The 16,364-nt window shown below is 35.5% G+C and overlaps 1 protein-coding gene across 1 annotated transcript in view; it reads right to left on the minus strand.

The window, feature by feature from the left end:
- The window catches only part of SECISBP2L (SECIS binding protein 2 like), a 44,379-nt gene that overhangs the window by 16,636 nt on the left and 11,379 nt on the right, over nt 1-16,364 (minus strand). Inside the window, exons 4-12 of the mRNA XM_037502443.1 lie at nt 15,296-15,431; nt 12,478-12,707; nt 12,166-12,190; nt 11,705-11,820; nt 5,159-5,293; nt 4,164-4,244; nt 3,482-3,649; nt 3,205-3,346; nt 349-518 (exon numbers count right to left, since the gene is read on the minus strand). Of these exons, the coding sequence (XP_037358340.1) occupies nt 349-518; nt 3,205-3,346; nt 3,482-3,649; nt 4,164-4,244; nt 5,159-5,293; nt 11,705-11,820; nt 12,166-12,190; nt 12,478-12,707; nt 15,296-15,431 (1,203 nt within the window). The remainder of the gene's footprint in view (nt 1-348; nt 519-3,204; nt 3,347-3,481; nt 3,650-4,163; nt 4,245-5,158; nt 5,294-11,704; nt 11,821-12,165; nt 12,191-12,477; nt 12,708-15,295; nt 15,432-16,364) is intronic.

A 16,364-nucleotide genomic window follows, 5' to 3' on the forward strand; every position in this document is an offset into this window, starting at 1 on the left:
GTATTATCCCTGACTTACAAGATGAAGATAATGAGTAAGACAAATCTGCCTAAAAGTGCATAATAAGAAGTCAGCACTAGAATCCAGGGCTTTAGTAACTAGGATCCAATGTTTCTGAACATGAAGTGTTTAACTATTTTTTCTTAAAACTTATAGAAAGAATTTGTTCTTCGGGGCCTGTTCAACACAGGTAGTCATAAAGCTGATGATATTCCGAACCCTGAATTAACTAATCATCATAAAGACATATCACAATATTCTGCTGGCAAAATTCCACAACTACTTTTGCAAAAGAGACTTAAAACCTTATTTATCCTACAAAATAAACATCCCCAGATTTTAGTTTACCTTCTTAAGTGCTGTGGGTCGTTTCAGTTTTGCAATTTCCTTCTCCTTTCCTTTTTTTGCTTTAGAGGAAGTGATATCCAAAGAATTAAAGGATGTCAAACAGGGCTGACTTTTGGGTAAAGATTTTCTGTTAGTGGAGTCTTTAGTGTGAAAAGAAGCTGCAGTGACCACTAAAACCAAACAAAGAACACTGATTTTACTATAACAGACAACTCCACATATTCTTAAAGCTTCAAATGTTAAATCTACATGTAGAAACAAAAACATCCTTTTCTGATGGAAAAAAATCAACATAAAGGTAAAAGTAGTACAAGGCCATGCACTGGCCCTCAGATACAGCCTTTATGCATCTTCTAGACTCCATAAAGACAACAAAGTCAATGCAATAATTTAACAGTCCAAAATAAGGATGAATAATTAATTCTTTCTTACTGCAGCCACCCTCAAGCATGGCAATTCTTTGCAACTGGTCTTCAGTCAGAACCATTTTAACTTTGAAACTTTAAAACGCTGCACTTCTTATTTCAAGTGAATGGGCTTGGAGGAGAATCACCTTATATAACATATACAGTCTATCACTCTTCTGTTTACCAGTAAAGAACAATGTATTTCCTTTTATCTTATTTTTTATTTTTATTTATTTATACAAGCACTGGGTACAGTCAGAAGCGCTGGAGGGTGAGAGAATTCACCAGAGCCGGAGTGGGGAGCAGAGCAGGCAGAAGGACCGAAGCACACTGCTGAGGGGAGCAGGGGGCGGCAGGAGAGGGCTGCGCGCCATGTGGGACCCTCCTCCGGTGGCCGGAGAGCAGCCGGGGATTGAACCGGCGCTGCAGAGGCTGAGGACAGCTTCGCAACCCAGCGCTCAACTGCTGCGCCACTGGGGAGGCCCAAGAATGATGTATTTCTCCCCCTCAGCTATACTCCCAGTAGTATTCAGTAATTCTTTTATGGCTGATTGACATCCTCAATCTCCAGTGGCTACCCTAACCCTTTAGCAGTCTGAAGCCTCTAATCTCAATCCTCTCTCTAGCCAAGAAGCTTTCCTGCCACTTCCCTGAGAAGCTGCTATCCAATGTAAACTCACATGAGAGGCGACAGGCATCCTAACTCCTATCTGAGGGTCACAAATCACTTCTGCTCTTTATTCCATCTCTGGATTGATTCCTCAGGGATCTCAAGTTTCTCCTTAACTCTTTACTCTTTCCCAAAACTCCCAACACAAGTCAAAATCTCCGTTATGTAAGAAAAAATAAATAAATAAAAATCAATGCTTTTCCCTCTCAAACTCATTCTCTAAAAATAAAGACATAAATTACTGTTTTAGTAGTGCCAGGTCACTTCTCTCTCTCTCTCTCTCTCTCTCTCACACACACACACACACACACACAACTGGATCAAAACCCCTGTATTTCCCATTTGATTTTAAAATTGAATTAATTTAGCTGTAGAATCAAATTTCTTGTGGTTTTTATTTCAACCTTTGGAGAAGAAAAGAAATTGGTTGACTCAAAAGGCACACCAACTGACATTTCAACAGAGAACTGAAAGACCTGAGGGAACAAACTACACTGTTGTGAAAAGAGAGTGCAGGAAAATGATATAGCAAGCACAAAGATACTAAGTTAGGAGCAGACTAGGTGTGTCTGGAGGGCAGTAAGGGGGCTAATGTAGCTAGAGCTATTTGTGCCAGGAAGGAATGGCGATGACAGCAAAAAGGTCACAGGGTCGGCAAGACATGGCTGTAACCCCCAAGTAAGATGAAGAGCTACTGGAGGGGGTCTGACTAAAGCAGTGATATAACCTAGGTTCTACTTTTAAAAGATAACTTCTTTTAAGATAAACGAGGAGGGCCTCCCTGGTGGCACAAGGGATTAAGCACTGCACCATGAAGCAATCCGCAGCCTCTGCAGCACGAGTTAGATTCCTAGTCAGCCAGGGAGAAACCCACATGGCAAGGCAGACCTCTCTTGTCTCGCCCGCTGCTCCCTTTGGCAGTGTACTTCAGTCTGCCTGCCTGTTCTGTTCCCCACTCTGTCTCGGTGACTCCTCTCATCCCCTACATCTCTGGCCTGTACTCCAGCTGTTGTATGCGTAAGTAAATAAATCTTTAAAAAGGAAAAAAAGATAAATGAGGAATTGGGGAATATTACAGTCCAGTATAATAATGGGGAGAGGAGCAAAAGGAGTTAGTGAATAGGGTGTTTCTAGTTTTATATATAAAATTTAGATTAACAATATCCAAAATAGGGCCTCCGCGGTGGCGCAGCGGGTTGAGTGCAGTGCTGTGGAGCTGTCCGCAGCCTCTGTGGTGTGAGTTCGATCCTGGCTGACCCACAGGGCCGGCAGGGTCCCCGCATTGCCCTGTGGAAATCTCCTGCCTTGCCTGCTGCTCCCCTCAGTAGTGCATTTTGGTCAGTCTGCCTGTTCTGCTCCCCGCTCTGTCTCTGGTGAGTCCTCTCGCACTCCCGCGCCTCTAGCCTATGCCCCAGCTCTTGTATAAAAATTAATAAAATCCGTAGATGTCTGTTAAGCCCAAGTGCTCTAGACTAATCAATACAAAGTAAAAATCAAAATCAACAAGCAACTATAAACCAGAGACATACTACAGGGGTGGAGGGAAGGAGGGGCGGGGAAAGGAAGGACTAGAGTCAAAATAAGGGGGGAGATGCAATTGTATGGGGAATATAACCAAAATGAAAATGCATACATTGTGCAAAGATGAAAAAGATGTAAGAATTATATAAAATAAAATATTTAACAAAAATAAATAAATAAATAAAATCCTTGGGGGAAAAAAAATATCCAAAATATATTACCAATGCCAAATAGCAAATTGTTCAACTAATGTATTACCTGTACATGACAGAGGTCTGGTATTAGTAATTTGTCGTGCTTTCATAGCTTGTTGTTGTTTTTCCAGAGCTGCTAACATGTCCCCCAAATCTAACTGCACAGGTGTTTTATTCTTTTTTCCTGCTGCCTTTGATAAAGCTTCCTGAAAGTTAAAAGAATGAAAATATATGTTTTTGTTATAGTATGAAAGTATAGCAATTTTAGATGATTGCATTTGTCATTCCCCCAAGTTTACCAAATAAACTGCTAAATTTGTTCATAAAAAAGGAACATATACCTGTAATTTTTTTTGCTCCATACTTATTTCTGAATATTCTTGAGCTGTGGCAAGGGCTGCTGCTAAAGCTTTCTTCTTCTGACTTTTTGCACGTTTGGGAACCGAGGTTGTAATAGGAATTGGAGTCTGAACTATATTGATTGGTGAGTTTTCAGGTAAATCATCCAACTATGATGATCAGAGAAAAACATCTGTTAGTGATTCCGTAAGTCTATCATAAGGAAAGATAATACAGAATGGAGGATGTCCTACAATATAAGTAGACTAGACTCTTCAAAGGATTCAATATCAAAGAACAGAGTGAAACACCGGGACCACTCCAGACAAGAAAGTAAGAAAAATGCAAAACAGCTTAACTCAACAGGTAACGCGCCTAACTGGATCCTGGACTGAAAAAACAAAATAACTCTAAAGCAAAGCTCTGCAACAACTGGGGAAATTTCAGCATGTTGTATGATGTATGAAACTACCATTTAACTATTGGTACTTTATTTATAATGAGACTGTGGATTTCAAAGGAAAGTGTGTTTGTTCTAAGTTAAAGGAAATACTAAAGAGCACTAAACACACTGCTGCTCCTAGAAAATCTACCATCTTTTTCATTTACCTTTAATATTTCTTTTCAACACAGTCATAGTTTAAAAGAGGTTTTCCTTTCTTTTTTAAAAAAGGAGCTACTTACTACTTTCGAGGAAAGTTTCTGTTGAATATTCTCATCTTTAGCATTTCCATTCTCATTTAATTCTTGAAATCCATCTTCATCCTGAAATAGTTTCACATCCGAAGTGAAAACATCGTTCAAAGCAATACACTTTTAAGAAAAACATTTTAAACTGCTTAAGGATAATGAAAAATGGGGAAGACATCTTTTAAATCTTGAAAAACAATTTAATGTCAGTATTAAAAAGAAAATCTCACTTCTCACATGTGAATAAATAAAACATAATTATCCAAAGGGTGTCATATGCACATGTCCATTCTTTGGGCTTTCTGCACCCAGAATTCCATTTTTAGTAATAATCATACCTTAGGATATAGAGGTATTTGAAAAGAAATTCAAAAAGGACTTTATCACATTTCAGATAATGTGGAAAATATTTTAAGTAGATGGCTTAAAATGAACGTCACCAAATATTCCCTGTCCTGCATTACTGCATACAACTATCAATAAGGCTAAGTTAAAACTAATTTTTTTCTTTTCAAAATAATTACTCATCCGATATCCTCCTTTATACTGAAAATGGTGTAAAATATGTTTAAGTGTAAGTATGCGACCTATCATCTGGCTAAATGCAAATCATAAATCTGCCATATGTTCTTGTTTTGAAGGAATAACTGAGATGTCCTCTCAAGTCCTACTCATATCTTAACACATGACAACTAGATTAAACAGCAATATGAAAAATTAGGGAGAAAGTTTCATTAAATCAAATCTATTCCAAAACAATGAATATGCATTCAAAAATTTATGAAAATAAACTAATGAAATTAATATTAGACTAACCATATATAACTAAGATAAAATGAGTCAGTACTCTGAGTTATTTATAATCTAGTATTAGAGTCACAAGTCAAGGCATTAAAAAATACTTTTCATAAAATGTTTATAATGTAACAAAGTCAATTTTTAATGGGAACATGTGCTATAACAGCTTACAAATAGAATTAGAAAAATACCTCAAAATATAAAGACTCAGAATTTGGGTCCCCTCGATGAGACTGGTTGGGGTTTAACTGCTTATTATCTTGTCTCTTTTGCAAATTCTGTCTTCTTTCTGAGGAAGTACTATGTCCTCGGCATCTGAATCCAACCTAAGGAGAAAATAAAACATATCTTATTATTTAAAAAAAAAAAAATTAGTATTTAGGGATGTATTACACACAGTAAGAACACAAATTATGTAACTAAAATGAACTTTTATCAAGAAGCATAATTACAAAAAGTTAAAACTATTAACATACAATGTCATCATAAAGAAGATATGAAAACATAGTAACGCATATTACTTACCCTCAAATAAAAATTTTATCATCTTTATAACAGCCTGAAATTGGCAAACCCCAGATGTCCTTCACTGGGTGAATAAACTAATGTGGTACCTTCATAGTATGGAATAGTCACAAAAAGGAGCAAACTATTACTATTATATATACAGCAAATACATATACTATTATATACATTCAGCAAACTGAATGAGTCTCCAGAGAACCATGCAAGTGAAAAAAAAGTCAACCCTAAAAGGACTGTATGAGTTATTTATATAACATTCTGAAAAGACAAAAATCATACAGAAAACAGATTAGTGGACTATATGAGTAAAGGAAAGGTTGGTGAGGGAGGGAAATATTTGTGGCTTTGAAGAATCTCTGGAATGATGCCACTGCTCTGTATCTTAACTGTATTTCAAAATATCAGGTTGTGATAGTGCACTATAGTTTTGCAAAATGTTACTACTGGAGGAAACTGCGTATTACCACATTTAAAAAATGATTAAATACTATTCATTTGCTTTTATTAACATAACTGACCACATTTTAATAATTTCAGATTTTTGATTCAATATCTGTATATTACAAAATGATCACCACAGTAGTTACACATTTTTTTTTTGTGAGATCTTTTAAGATCTCCTCTCTTAGCAATTTTCAAACATTACTACAGTATTACTAAACAGCATTACTAAATATACTAAATTACTACAGTATTAATACAGTATTACTAAAAAGGTGTATTTTATATTCCCATGATTTATTTTATAACCAGAAGTTTGTTTTACCACTTTTACCCATTTTGTTCACCTATATATCCCTATTTATATAATTTTATTAAATTATTATGATTCTTAAATAGCTGCAGTTAAAAACACAAGCATAGTAAAAATTTTAAGATCTTAATCCGAAGAAAACAAGTTTAAGAGAAAATTTTCAATCACATAAATTATTATCCTATTAATAAATTTGCTAAATATCCCATGTCATAAGGATAAGACATAACAGATTAAGCATTTTAAGACTCTTAAAACATTCCAAGTTCCCTCTCTTACGAACCTAATTTCAGTCCTCAGGACTACTTCAGTTAATATGAAATGTCTCTCTTCACAAGGGCACTTAGAAGATGTAAAAGTATAATCTTCATTATCAGTCAACCAAAACTATAACAACGAACAGAACCTGAAGCAGACCTAGATAGAAGATGCTGGTATACAAATTTTGGATTATGAAATTAGAAATATGCATCTAAAGAGCTGGAACCACCTGATAATTCCCATGACTAGCAAGATTTGCTGATAAGAGATTCTTAGATTCTTTTGAGAAGCAGACTGCATAGCTCAACTGTAATATAGTAATACAACAAACTTAATTCTTCCTTAGAATATGTATTGTGACAACTGGGCTACTTCTATAACCTCTGAACATCTTCAAAAATATATAAAATTTTCCAGATACGAAATAGTTTCTTAGTTTTAAATATGTACCTCATTTTAAAAATAGGCTCACAAATACCACTCAATTATAAAAAACAAGACGTAATCTTGCTCTTTGAATCAACTAGGATGGAATGTGAGCAGATTATGCTGTGAAATAAATCAGAAAAAAGAAAAATATAATTTCACTAACATGTGCAAGATAAAGAAAATAAATAACACAAAACAAAAACCGTTAGATCTGACAACAGAATGGTGATTACTCAGAGAAGGGGGATGAAGAACAGGTAGAGGAGTCAGTGGTGGGTGGTAACTAGAACTTTGATGCTGAGCCAAAAATGGTATATATACCTGCTGAGGTATGAGGCAGAAAATCTGAAACTTAGTACAGTGTTGTAAACCAATATTATCGCAATTAAAAAAAAAATACACACACCTCATGAAGACATATATGCCACAATGCTAGGTAGTATCTAGCTGATAGTTATATGAATATTCTCTGAAAATATTTCAACTTCACTGTCTAAAAAGTTTCATAATTAAGTAGTATTTTTTAAATTGGCTCATGAAAAGAAACTCATACAAGGCAGTAAAACAAATGCAATTTACAATGCCCAGGTACCAAGGAAACAACCTGATCAACATAAATTATTAACTTTGAAAAGAGGGCCTCCCCGGTGACTCAGCAGTTGAGCACTGGGTTGTGAAGCTGCCCACAGCCTCTGCAGAGCCGGTTCTATCCCCAGCCGGCCACCGGAGGAGGGTCCCACATGGCGCGCAGCCCTCTCCTGCCGCCCGCTGCTCCCCTCAGCAGTGTACTTCGGTCCTTCTGCCTGCTCTGCTCCCCGCTCTGGCTCTGGTGAATTCTCTCACCCTCCTGTGCTTCTGACTGTACCCAGTGCTTGTGTAAATAAATAAATAAATAAATCTTAAAAAAAGGAAATAAAAGAGTACTAATAACCCCCAGCTAGGGATAGAAACTCTCAACTCATTTCTTTGTATAGTAACCATCACCAAAAAAAAAAAAAATGCAAATTTGGCTCTCCAAACAGCATTAAAATTACATCAAAAGGTAAATAAATCCTGCTATAAACCAGAGTAAATAGATTTGTATTTATGTTAGTGAAAGCACTAAAACAACTTCCTTAAAAACAAATGCAACTTGATTCTCATCCTTGGAGACATAAAAGCTCCAAAATTAAATTAAAATCCTCAAATGAACAGTGCCAACAAAGTTCACGAAGACCAAACAGGATGTATTTCAAATACCTCCTGAAAAGAATGAATCAATCTCATTTTTTCAGTTCTAGGAAAAAAAATTTTGTTGACAGAAAGTGTGCATACAGAGCAGAACAAAGCTGAAATTACAGCATCATATATATATGTATATAAATGTATCTCATATATATAAACCCAGAAATTAATAATAAAAGACCTAAGCATTCAAACCCCATTTACATGACAAAAAATACTAGGAATTGACAAATGAGGAATAGTGTGCAAACATTTTCAGAAAAACCATACATCATCTGAAAAACAAAAAAAAAGATAACAGTGAGAAGAAATACTTTTTTTTTTTAAAGATTTATTTTGTATTTATACAATAGCTGGGGTACAGACCAGAGGGGCAGGAGAGTGAGAGGATGCACCAGAGATAGAGTGGGGAGCAAGAACAGGCAGACAGACCGAAAGCACTGCTGAGGGGAGCAGCGGGCGAGATAGGAGAGGTCTGCTGCGCCGTGTGGGAATCTCCCTGGCCGGCGGGGAATTGAACCCATGCTGCAGAGGCTGTGGACAGCCCCACAGCAGCTCCACAGCACTGTACTCAACCCGCTATGCCACTGGAGAGGCCCAAGACATACTTTTTTTTGCTTAGAAAGATCCCACATCATCAAGGCAATCCATTCTCCCTAAATAGACAGGACAATTTAATGACTAATGGAATAAGACTGAAAATCCAGAAGTAGGTTTCAATATATGTAGAAATTTAATAGGGGATGAAGAGGGTTATCTCAATCCAGTAAAGAAATGGACTTTTTAATAAATGATGGGAGATATGGGTTACTACTCAAATGGAATTAAGATTTAAACGTGGGGCCTCCCAGGTGGCGCAGCGTTTGAGCACGGGGTTGCGAAGTTGGCCGCAGCCTCTGCAGTGCCAGTTCGATCCCCGGCTGCTCCCAGGCCACAGGAGGAGGGTCCCACATGGCGCGCAGACCTCTCCTGTCGCCCGCTGCTCCCCTCAGCAGTGTACTTCGGTCCTTCTGCCTGCTCTGCTCCCTGCTCTGGCTCTGGTGAATTCTCTCACCCTCCTGCGCTTCTGACTGTACCCAGTGCTTGTATAAACAAACAAACAAACAAATAAATCTTTAAAAAAAAAAAGATTTAAATGTGAAAAAGCAAGACCATAATCACACTAGAAGAAAATAGGCAAATTCCTGGACTCCCTGGTGGCCTAGGGGTTAAGTCTCAGTGCTTCCACCACTAAGGCCTGAATTCAACAGCAGGCCAGGGAGCTACCCACATGGCATAGCAGACCTCTCCTGTCTTGCCCGCTGTTCCCCTCGCATTGTATTTCAGTAGATTGGCCTGTTCTGCTCCCCACTCTGTCTCTGGTGAATCCTCTTAGCCTCTGCACCTCTGGCCTGCACCCCAGTTCATATATGCAAAAATAAAATGAATAAAAATCTAAAAAAGAAAATAGGTAAATTCCTTTATAAGCCTAGAGTAGAGACGAGGCATTTCTAATTATGATTTAACTGAAAATGAAGAAACTCTTAAAGTCATCAAAGTGAGACATAATATAGGGGAGAGGGGAAGACAAAAGGCATAGGTAAAGATGAGATTTTCTTTTTCAATGATTTATATTTTGAACATATTTACAAAATAAAATAATTTTTAAAAATGTAAGTTTTTAGAATCTCTTCATCATCCAAAACTAAGGTTATTATCAGTATATAAAAAGGATCTGTCAACTGTTAAAACGCTGGGAAATGTTTCCCCAAAAATCACTAATTCAAACACTATGGTACAGAGGTGTAAAAAATCTGACAAAACAAAAGCCCAAATCAGAGGGAAAAATGTGTAACAACGCTGGGGCAACTGGTTAAACTACCTTGAAAATCTGTATCACTATGCTACACCATGTATCAAAATAAATGTGCAATTAAAAAGTCTTGAAACATTATACTATAAAAAAGTAGCCCAAAAAACCCCCACAAAACCCAGGCTAATATTTACTGGACTTCTAGATTTTAAACCTAAGATCAAGGGGAAGTACTTTGACTGAAAAAGAAAAAAGCTTTTGCATGTCAAAAATCAAACAAACGCATAAGAAAAGTACAAGTTTAAGGAAGCATCAGAAGTTAGAAAACACACAGCTTGGTATCTGGCTCCAGTTCTTTTGGAATGAAGAGAAATACAAATAAACAAAACTTAACATATTATATGGACTTGCACGACTTTTTGTTGTTCTTTTACCATTCCTCAATAGTTTTAAGGCAGAGACAAAATGTTTTTCCATCAGTATTATTTTCTTTCTGGTGAATTAATACCAAAAGCAACAATACTGAGACTGGAAACTTGGTAGTTCTAACATAAAATTGCAGAACTTAAGTAAATAGTTCGTAGCTTCTGTTTATCTTATCTATATAAACAATTCTTGTTTTAGCTCTTTTGTTTTTAATCAAATAAAACTAGATTGCCTCACAAGCCTGCCACAAATAACAATGACTCATTTTTGCAATAACCATAGGGAAGAGGACATTATTCTGCTTTCTGCTTGTTTTCCTGGCAGTCTAATTTAATGTTAGGGTACATCTGTAGTACTTTATTTCAGGGAGGTGAAGAACAGGCAAGTATTTGGTCTATTTAATCAATTAGTAACTTCCTCTTGTTTCAGTTCAACCACAGATCTATTCATGTAACTTTCCTTAACTAGATTTAGGAATCCAGGAAAGTTATCTAGAAAAAAGGAAAAAATACTGACCTATAAACAACTCCTCGACTTCATAAGCAATGCACAAATGCAGTTTTTCCAAGTTTGTGGTAGTATATAACTTTCTCTACTGTACTGCACCATATTCTTACTCCCCAAAGCCAAGAAGCTGCCCAGTCTGGCCATATTACATACAGCACAGGCAGCCATCACTAGAGCACTGCCACAAGCAGAACGTGGCTTGTGGCATTCACAGTCAAGGAAAGAGCTGCATGAACAAGACTACAGCCCTGAATTTCAAAGAATCAGTATTGAAAACATTAAAATGCTTTTAAGATGTTTGTATAGACAGTAAAAAGTAACGCAGATGAAGCAGGATTGGAGATTATTTTTTAAAATTAAAAAATATTGCGATGTTTCATATATAGAAAGGTAGAAATGATCCATAGTCTACCACAATAGTCCGCTAGGCTTCCTCCCCTCTTTTCTCATCCCCCCTCCCCCGCCCCCCACACTGGATGCTTCAGTTCTGTATTCATGGGGAGGATCCTAATGTGACCTCAATTAAAAGAATAAATAAGTAAAAACAAAACAAAAAAAAGGAAATAATCACAAAAAAAGGGTAGAAATAGTACAATATACACTCAAATACACACCACCTAAATTGAACATTCCACCATTTTGTTTATTTAAATAATAATTTTATTGGTCAAGTCATTTTAAACTTACAGATACCATATTTTACTTTTAAATAGTTCAATATGCATTTCCAAAAACGAAACTCTGTCCCTCAAAAGTACTGTACCACTTAAAATAATTCATCTCACACTAATCAAATTTCTTTAACCTAATTCAAATTACCTGTGAATTATTTCTTTGCTCAGTCTGCCTTCCACCTCTAGAAAATGTCTGATTTTTTTCCATCCAAGGTTTTTTCTGTGTTGCCTGGCAAGTTACATTGGACCAGTTTACACCACCTATATGAATGAGATTTTTAAAAATATGATTGACTTAGAAAAGATCCCAAAATTTAAATTGCTCCCAACATCATAAAATTCAGTCGTTACGAATGTAAAACTGGAAGTTTTTCTGAAAACCTTAAGTGGTATTTCAGTTCTAAGTGATACAAGTGTCATTCCATTCCGTAAGAATACCTCCAGTTGGCATTTTTTGCAGGAAAAAAATTCTATTTTCAAATTAACTTGAATTTCTGGAAGATTTCTACTTATTCGGCAGCATTAGCAAGTTTCATGCTTAAGAGCAAAACTTGGACATGAACAAAAAAGAAAGCATAGCAAAAATACTAAGCATAAAATAAGTACCTGCACAGATAGATGATTCCACATGCTAAAAATAGAAACAAAAATGACAATTATTTTCTGCTTAAGAATTAAACCATATACCCCAGTAAAACATTTCACAATTTACTCTATTGTGAGGCATGCTCATTACAATTAAAAAACTGCTTCTTCATAAACCAGTATTTTTGTATTAATAATAAAATATGCAAAATATATTTTTAACTACTCTTTTACTATAGGAATTGCTAATGAAAATACTTAAGCTTTAGCAGAGGGCACAAAGATAATACTGATATAGATAATTGATAAAGAAATCAAAGCAGTGTCACATACATTCATGGTGCTAGAATCAGGATTTCTCAAAGCCCCTGCTACGGACTGGTTGTTGCTGTGTTTGGGGCTGCAGTAGCCACTATCACTGTCAATGTCAGCTTCACTAGCTCCCTGCTCACTAGAGGATTCAACTGTAGGGTGGGACGCTCTTCTCCTCCTGCCTTTGGACTTCCAGAGCATTGTGGCAGAGCTCTCAGAGAGAGACTTGTTAGCAATGTCTGACGGGAAATCTACAAGACAAGGAAAATGTGACAATTCTGTGAAGATCACGTTGATAAATTCTTGTTAAATTATCATTAAGGTTATAGAAAATAAAGACATTTAACTTTACAAATGAAGAAAACAGGTGGACACTTTTTGAAAGGATCATCAAATGTTGAGATGTTCCTGATAAACTGCCTTGTAACATATTTATTATGAAAATAGAATAAAATATTCATGCAATTAAAAGAGAAAAAGAAACCATCACCCATTTAAGAAAGAGAATATCACCAATCCACCCTGCACGACTACATCTTCTTCCTCCCCTGTGTTTAGTCTCACATTTCTTAAAAAACTTACCATGGATTTCTGTGTTCCTAAAACATAAAGCATGTAATTCTGCAGTTTCTAACTTTATGAAAATGAAATCATACTGTCCACTCTTTGGTTACTTGCTTCCTCCACCCCACTGATTGAGATTCTGACACATGTGGCTGTAATTCAATAATGTCCCTGGAATGTAGAATGCCTATATAGGAATATACACAATGTATTCATCTTTGTACCACTGATAGGACAGTTGATTTGTTTTGGGTTTTACTATTAAGAAAAAAACATTTATATAGACTATAAATATTTATATAGACATATGAATGCATATGTGTGCATGTGAAAGTCTCTCTAAGGCAAATAGTGTTATGTCTTAGAGGAAACACATATTTAACTTTCACACTGTAGAGCCGAATCATTTTCAAAGAAGGTTAAAACAGTTTAATTCCAATAGCAAGATATAAACATCCCCACTGACCCATGTATTCGTCACATACTTGCTACTGTCTTCCAAGCTATAATTTTCGAAAATTGTTGGGCATAGAAAGATGCTTCATTGTAGGTTTTAATTTGCATTTTTCTGTTTAATATTAAGAGAGAACATTTTCTGATGCTTTTTTAGCACTAATGTTTTCTATTCTTGTTAATTTTACTTATGGGTTGTTTGACTTCTATTTTTCCACTGGGCTGTCCATGCTTTACTTTTGTATTTCAAATTATACTCACAAAACATTACCCAAAAAAACCTCTTAACACTCTCCTCTCAATCCAATCACAAAATTCCCTTTTCCACATTCTGACCATACCTAATTTTTACACCATCTCAATATAATATGGAGTCGGTGCTTTGTTTAATATGTCATATGATCTTCAGAATTATAAGAAGTTTCCATATTATTCCACTGATTGGATATCCTACACTTTTCTTGTTGCTGATTACTGAAAAAGGAAGTTATCATTTCTTATCTAGTAGCAGGACAAAGCTTTTTAATTTTGTGTCTACCCAGTCCTCTAAAAAACTTGTGACAAAGTGTTATCTAATTCAAAATTTTTATTTGTTTGACAACATACAGCGGTGTTAACTCATAGGTTTGGTTCAGATCTATGTTAACTAAAATATAGCATAGAAAACTTTCTTTTTTTTTTTTAAGGTAATATATTCACAGGTTGTAAAGATGAGACTGTATTCTAATCATCCTAGAGAGGCTAGCTCTTTGGGGATCTTTCAATCTACCTTACAAAATGGTCCATGATCTGAAGATTCCAAAATCCTTTACCCACCCTTTCCCTTTAACAGCAAGTCCCTCCCATCCACAGCAGTGAGCAATTCTGCCTGCTGCATATTAACCCTGAGAACCAATTAATATTATTAAACACTTACAGAATGAAGTCCTAAAGGCTCTCCTGATGGATACTATCATGACAATTGTTAGAACACAGCTATGCACTTTTACAACATTCCTATTCTTTTTTTTTTTTGATTGTTTTTAAATCTATTTTTTTAATATTTAATTTTATATAATTCTTACATCATTTTTCATCTTTGTACAATGTATGCATTTTCATTTTGGTTATATTCTCCAAACAATTGCATCCCCCCTTATTTTGACTCTAGTTCTTCCTCTCCCCACCCCTCCCTAATCCTACCCCCACTAGTGTGTCTCCGGTTCACAGTTGCTTGTTGATTCTGATCATTACTTTGCATTGATTAGTCTTTTTCCTGGTCTCTTATTTAGGTTTTCTAAATTCCTGCTGTGAGTGAGACCATCCGGTATTTTTCTTTATCTTTCTGACTTATTTCGCTGAGCATGATCCCTTCTAGCTCCATCCATGTTGCTGCAAACTGCATGTGTCTATCTTTTTTGATTAGCACAGAAAACTTTCTAATATGAAAATATTATAGGATGGATGTTAGGATGTCTTATAAAGAATTTTAATCTAGTTATAAAAAGAGCCACAATTCTGATTTCTGCCAAAATAAGTTCTTCAAATGTCTTAAATGTCTGCAAAGTTCATTCTCTGATTTCTGCAGTGCCCCACTATTATTGATATATAACAGGATAAGGAAACCTCAAACCCTGCTCTCAATTGTACATAAGCAAGCAAACAAGTTGAAAGAACATTAGAACATGGGCTGTTTTATATTTCCCAGAAAATTTCATACAGTGGCAGGATAAAAAGAAGGATGAAAATCTACAATCCTTAAAGAGGTACTGACCACAATTATAATATCAATGCATAACAACAGATAAAATCACTGGTGTATATATGAGAACCTTTGCCTTACCAGTTTGCTGTGAAGCATCTACTAGAAGTATAATTTTTGATCGATTATCAGGACCTGCTGCATTTGTCTCCTTCTGAGTAGCTACATTTTTCACCAGTGGCCTTTTGCTTTTTATGTGCTGTTGTAAAAGCTGTTGCTGATTAAAGTAAAAAAAAAAAAAATTAAGCTCCCACTCAATATACTAAATACTGTAAAATACACATCCACTATAAAACACACCTAAAATTAATGGCTTTCAACCTAAGGGGAAACAGGGTTACTAATTTAGAATTTCATGAAATTACTAGGTTAAATAATAACTTACACACACATATACACTATTTTTCAAGTAACCACTAATAACACTATGAGTAATAAAATAGTTACTTGCATTTTTAATTTTCTCAATCAATAATTAATAAAAAGGAGTAAAATCATGGCATATAAGAAGTTGTAATTTTTATTTAAAAAGGTACTAACTTATCCAAAAGCTAAATTTTAGTTTTGAAATTCAATGAAGTACAAAGGAAATTTCTGCTTCAGGTTTTAAAAAGAAAATATAAAAAAGCAGATCCCTTCCTACATTATTAAAAATATAAATAATCACCACTTAACAGTAGATTATGCAACAGAACTCTGAATTTAACTTCCCAAATTCAGTGCTAAGAATGCATTATGAGAAATCATGTTTCTTCAACCTTTGAAGGTTATTTACTATTATCTTATTCTTATTCTCAAAGGTCCCCAAAGGATTTTCCCTGTCCCGTTGTTTTCATGAATGAAACACTTGTCAAAGCAACTTCTGCTGCTTATATTTTAATTTGTAAAAAAGTATGCCAGAATACAACAAAAATTTTTCACTAAAGAAGCAAGGCTAATGGGACCTAGGGAAGCAACAACTTGATATAGTCATAAGATGTATCTAAGAAGTCATTCATTCTACCTCTACCAACCCAAAAGTGTTGAGTAGGAAGATGCCTTAATCCTAAATAAATGTGGTTTTACACATTTATCTTACATCTTCACCCTAGGAGATCTTGTGTTAATGTAATAGTAAAACATCCCTTGAACAGTAAAATGCTATCCTTAT

This window comes from Talpa occidentalis, unplaced genomic scaffold (assembly GCF_014898055.3).
Source record: "Talpa occidentalis isolate TD23 unplaced genomic scaffold, MPIMG_talOcc4v2.1 talOcc4.11, whole genome shotgun sequence".
NCBI classification, from domain to species: Eukaryota; Metazoa; Chordata; class Mammalia; order Eulipotyphla; family Talpidae; genus Talpa; species Talpa occidentalis.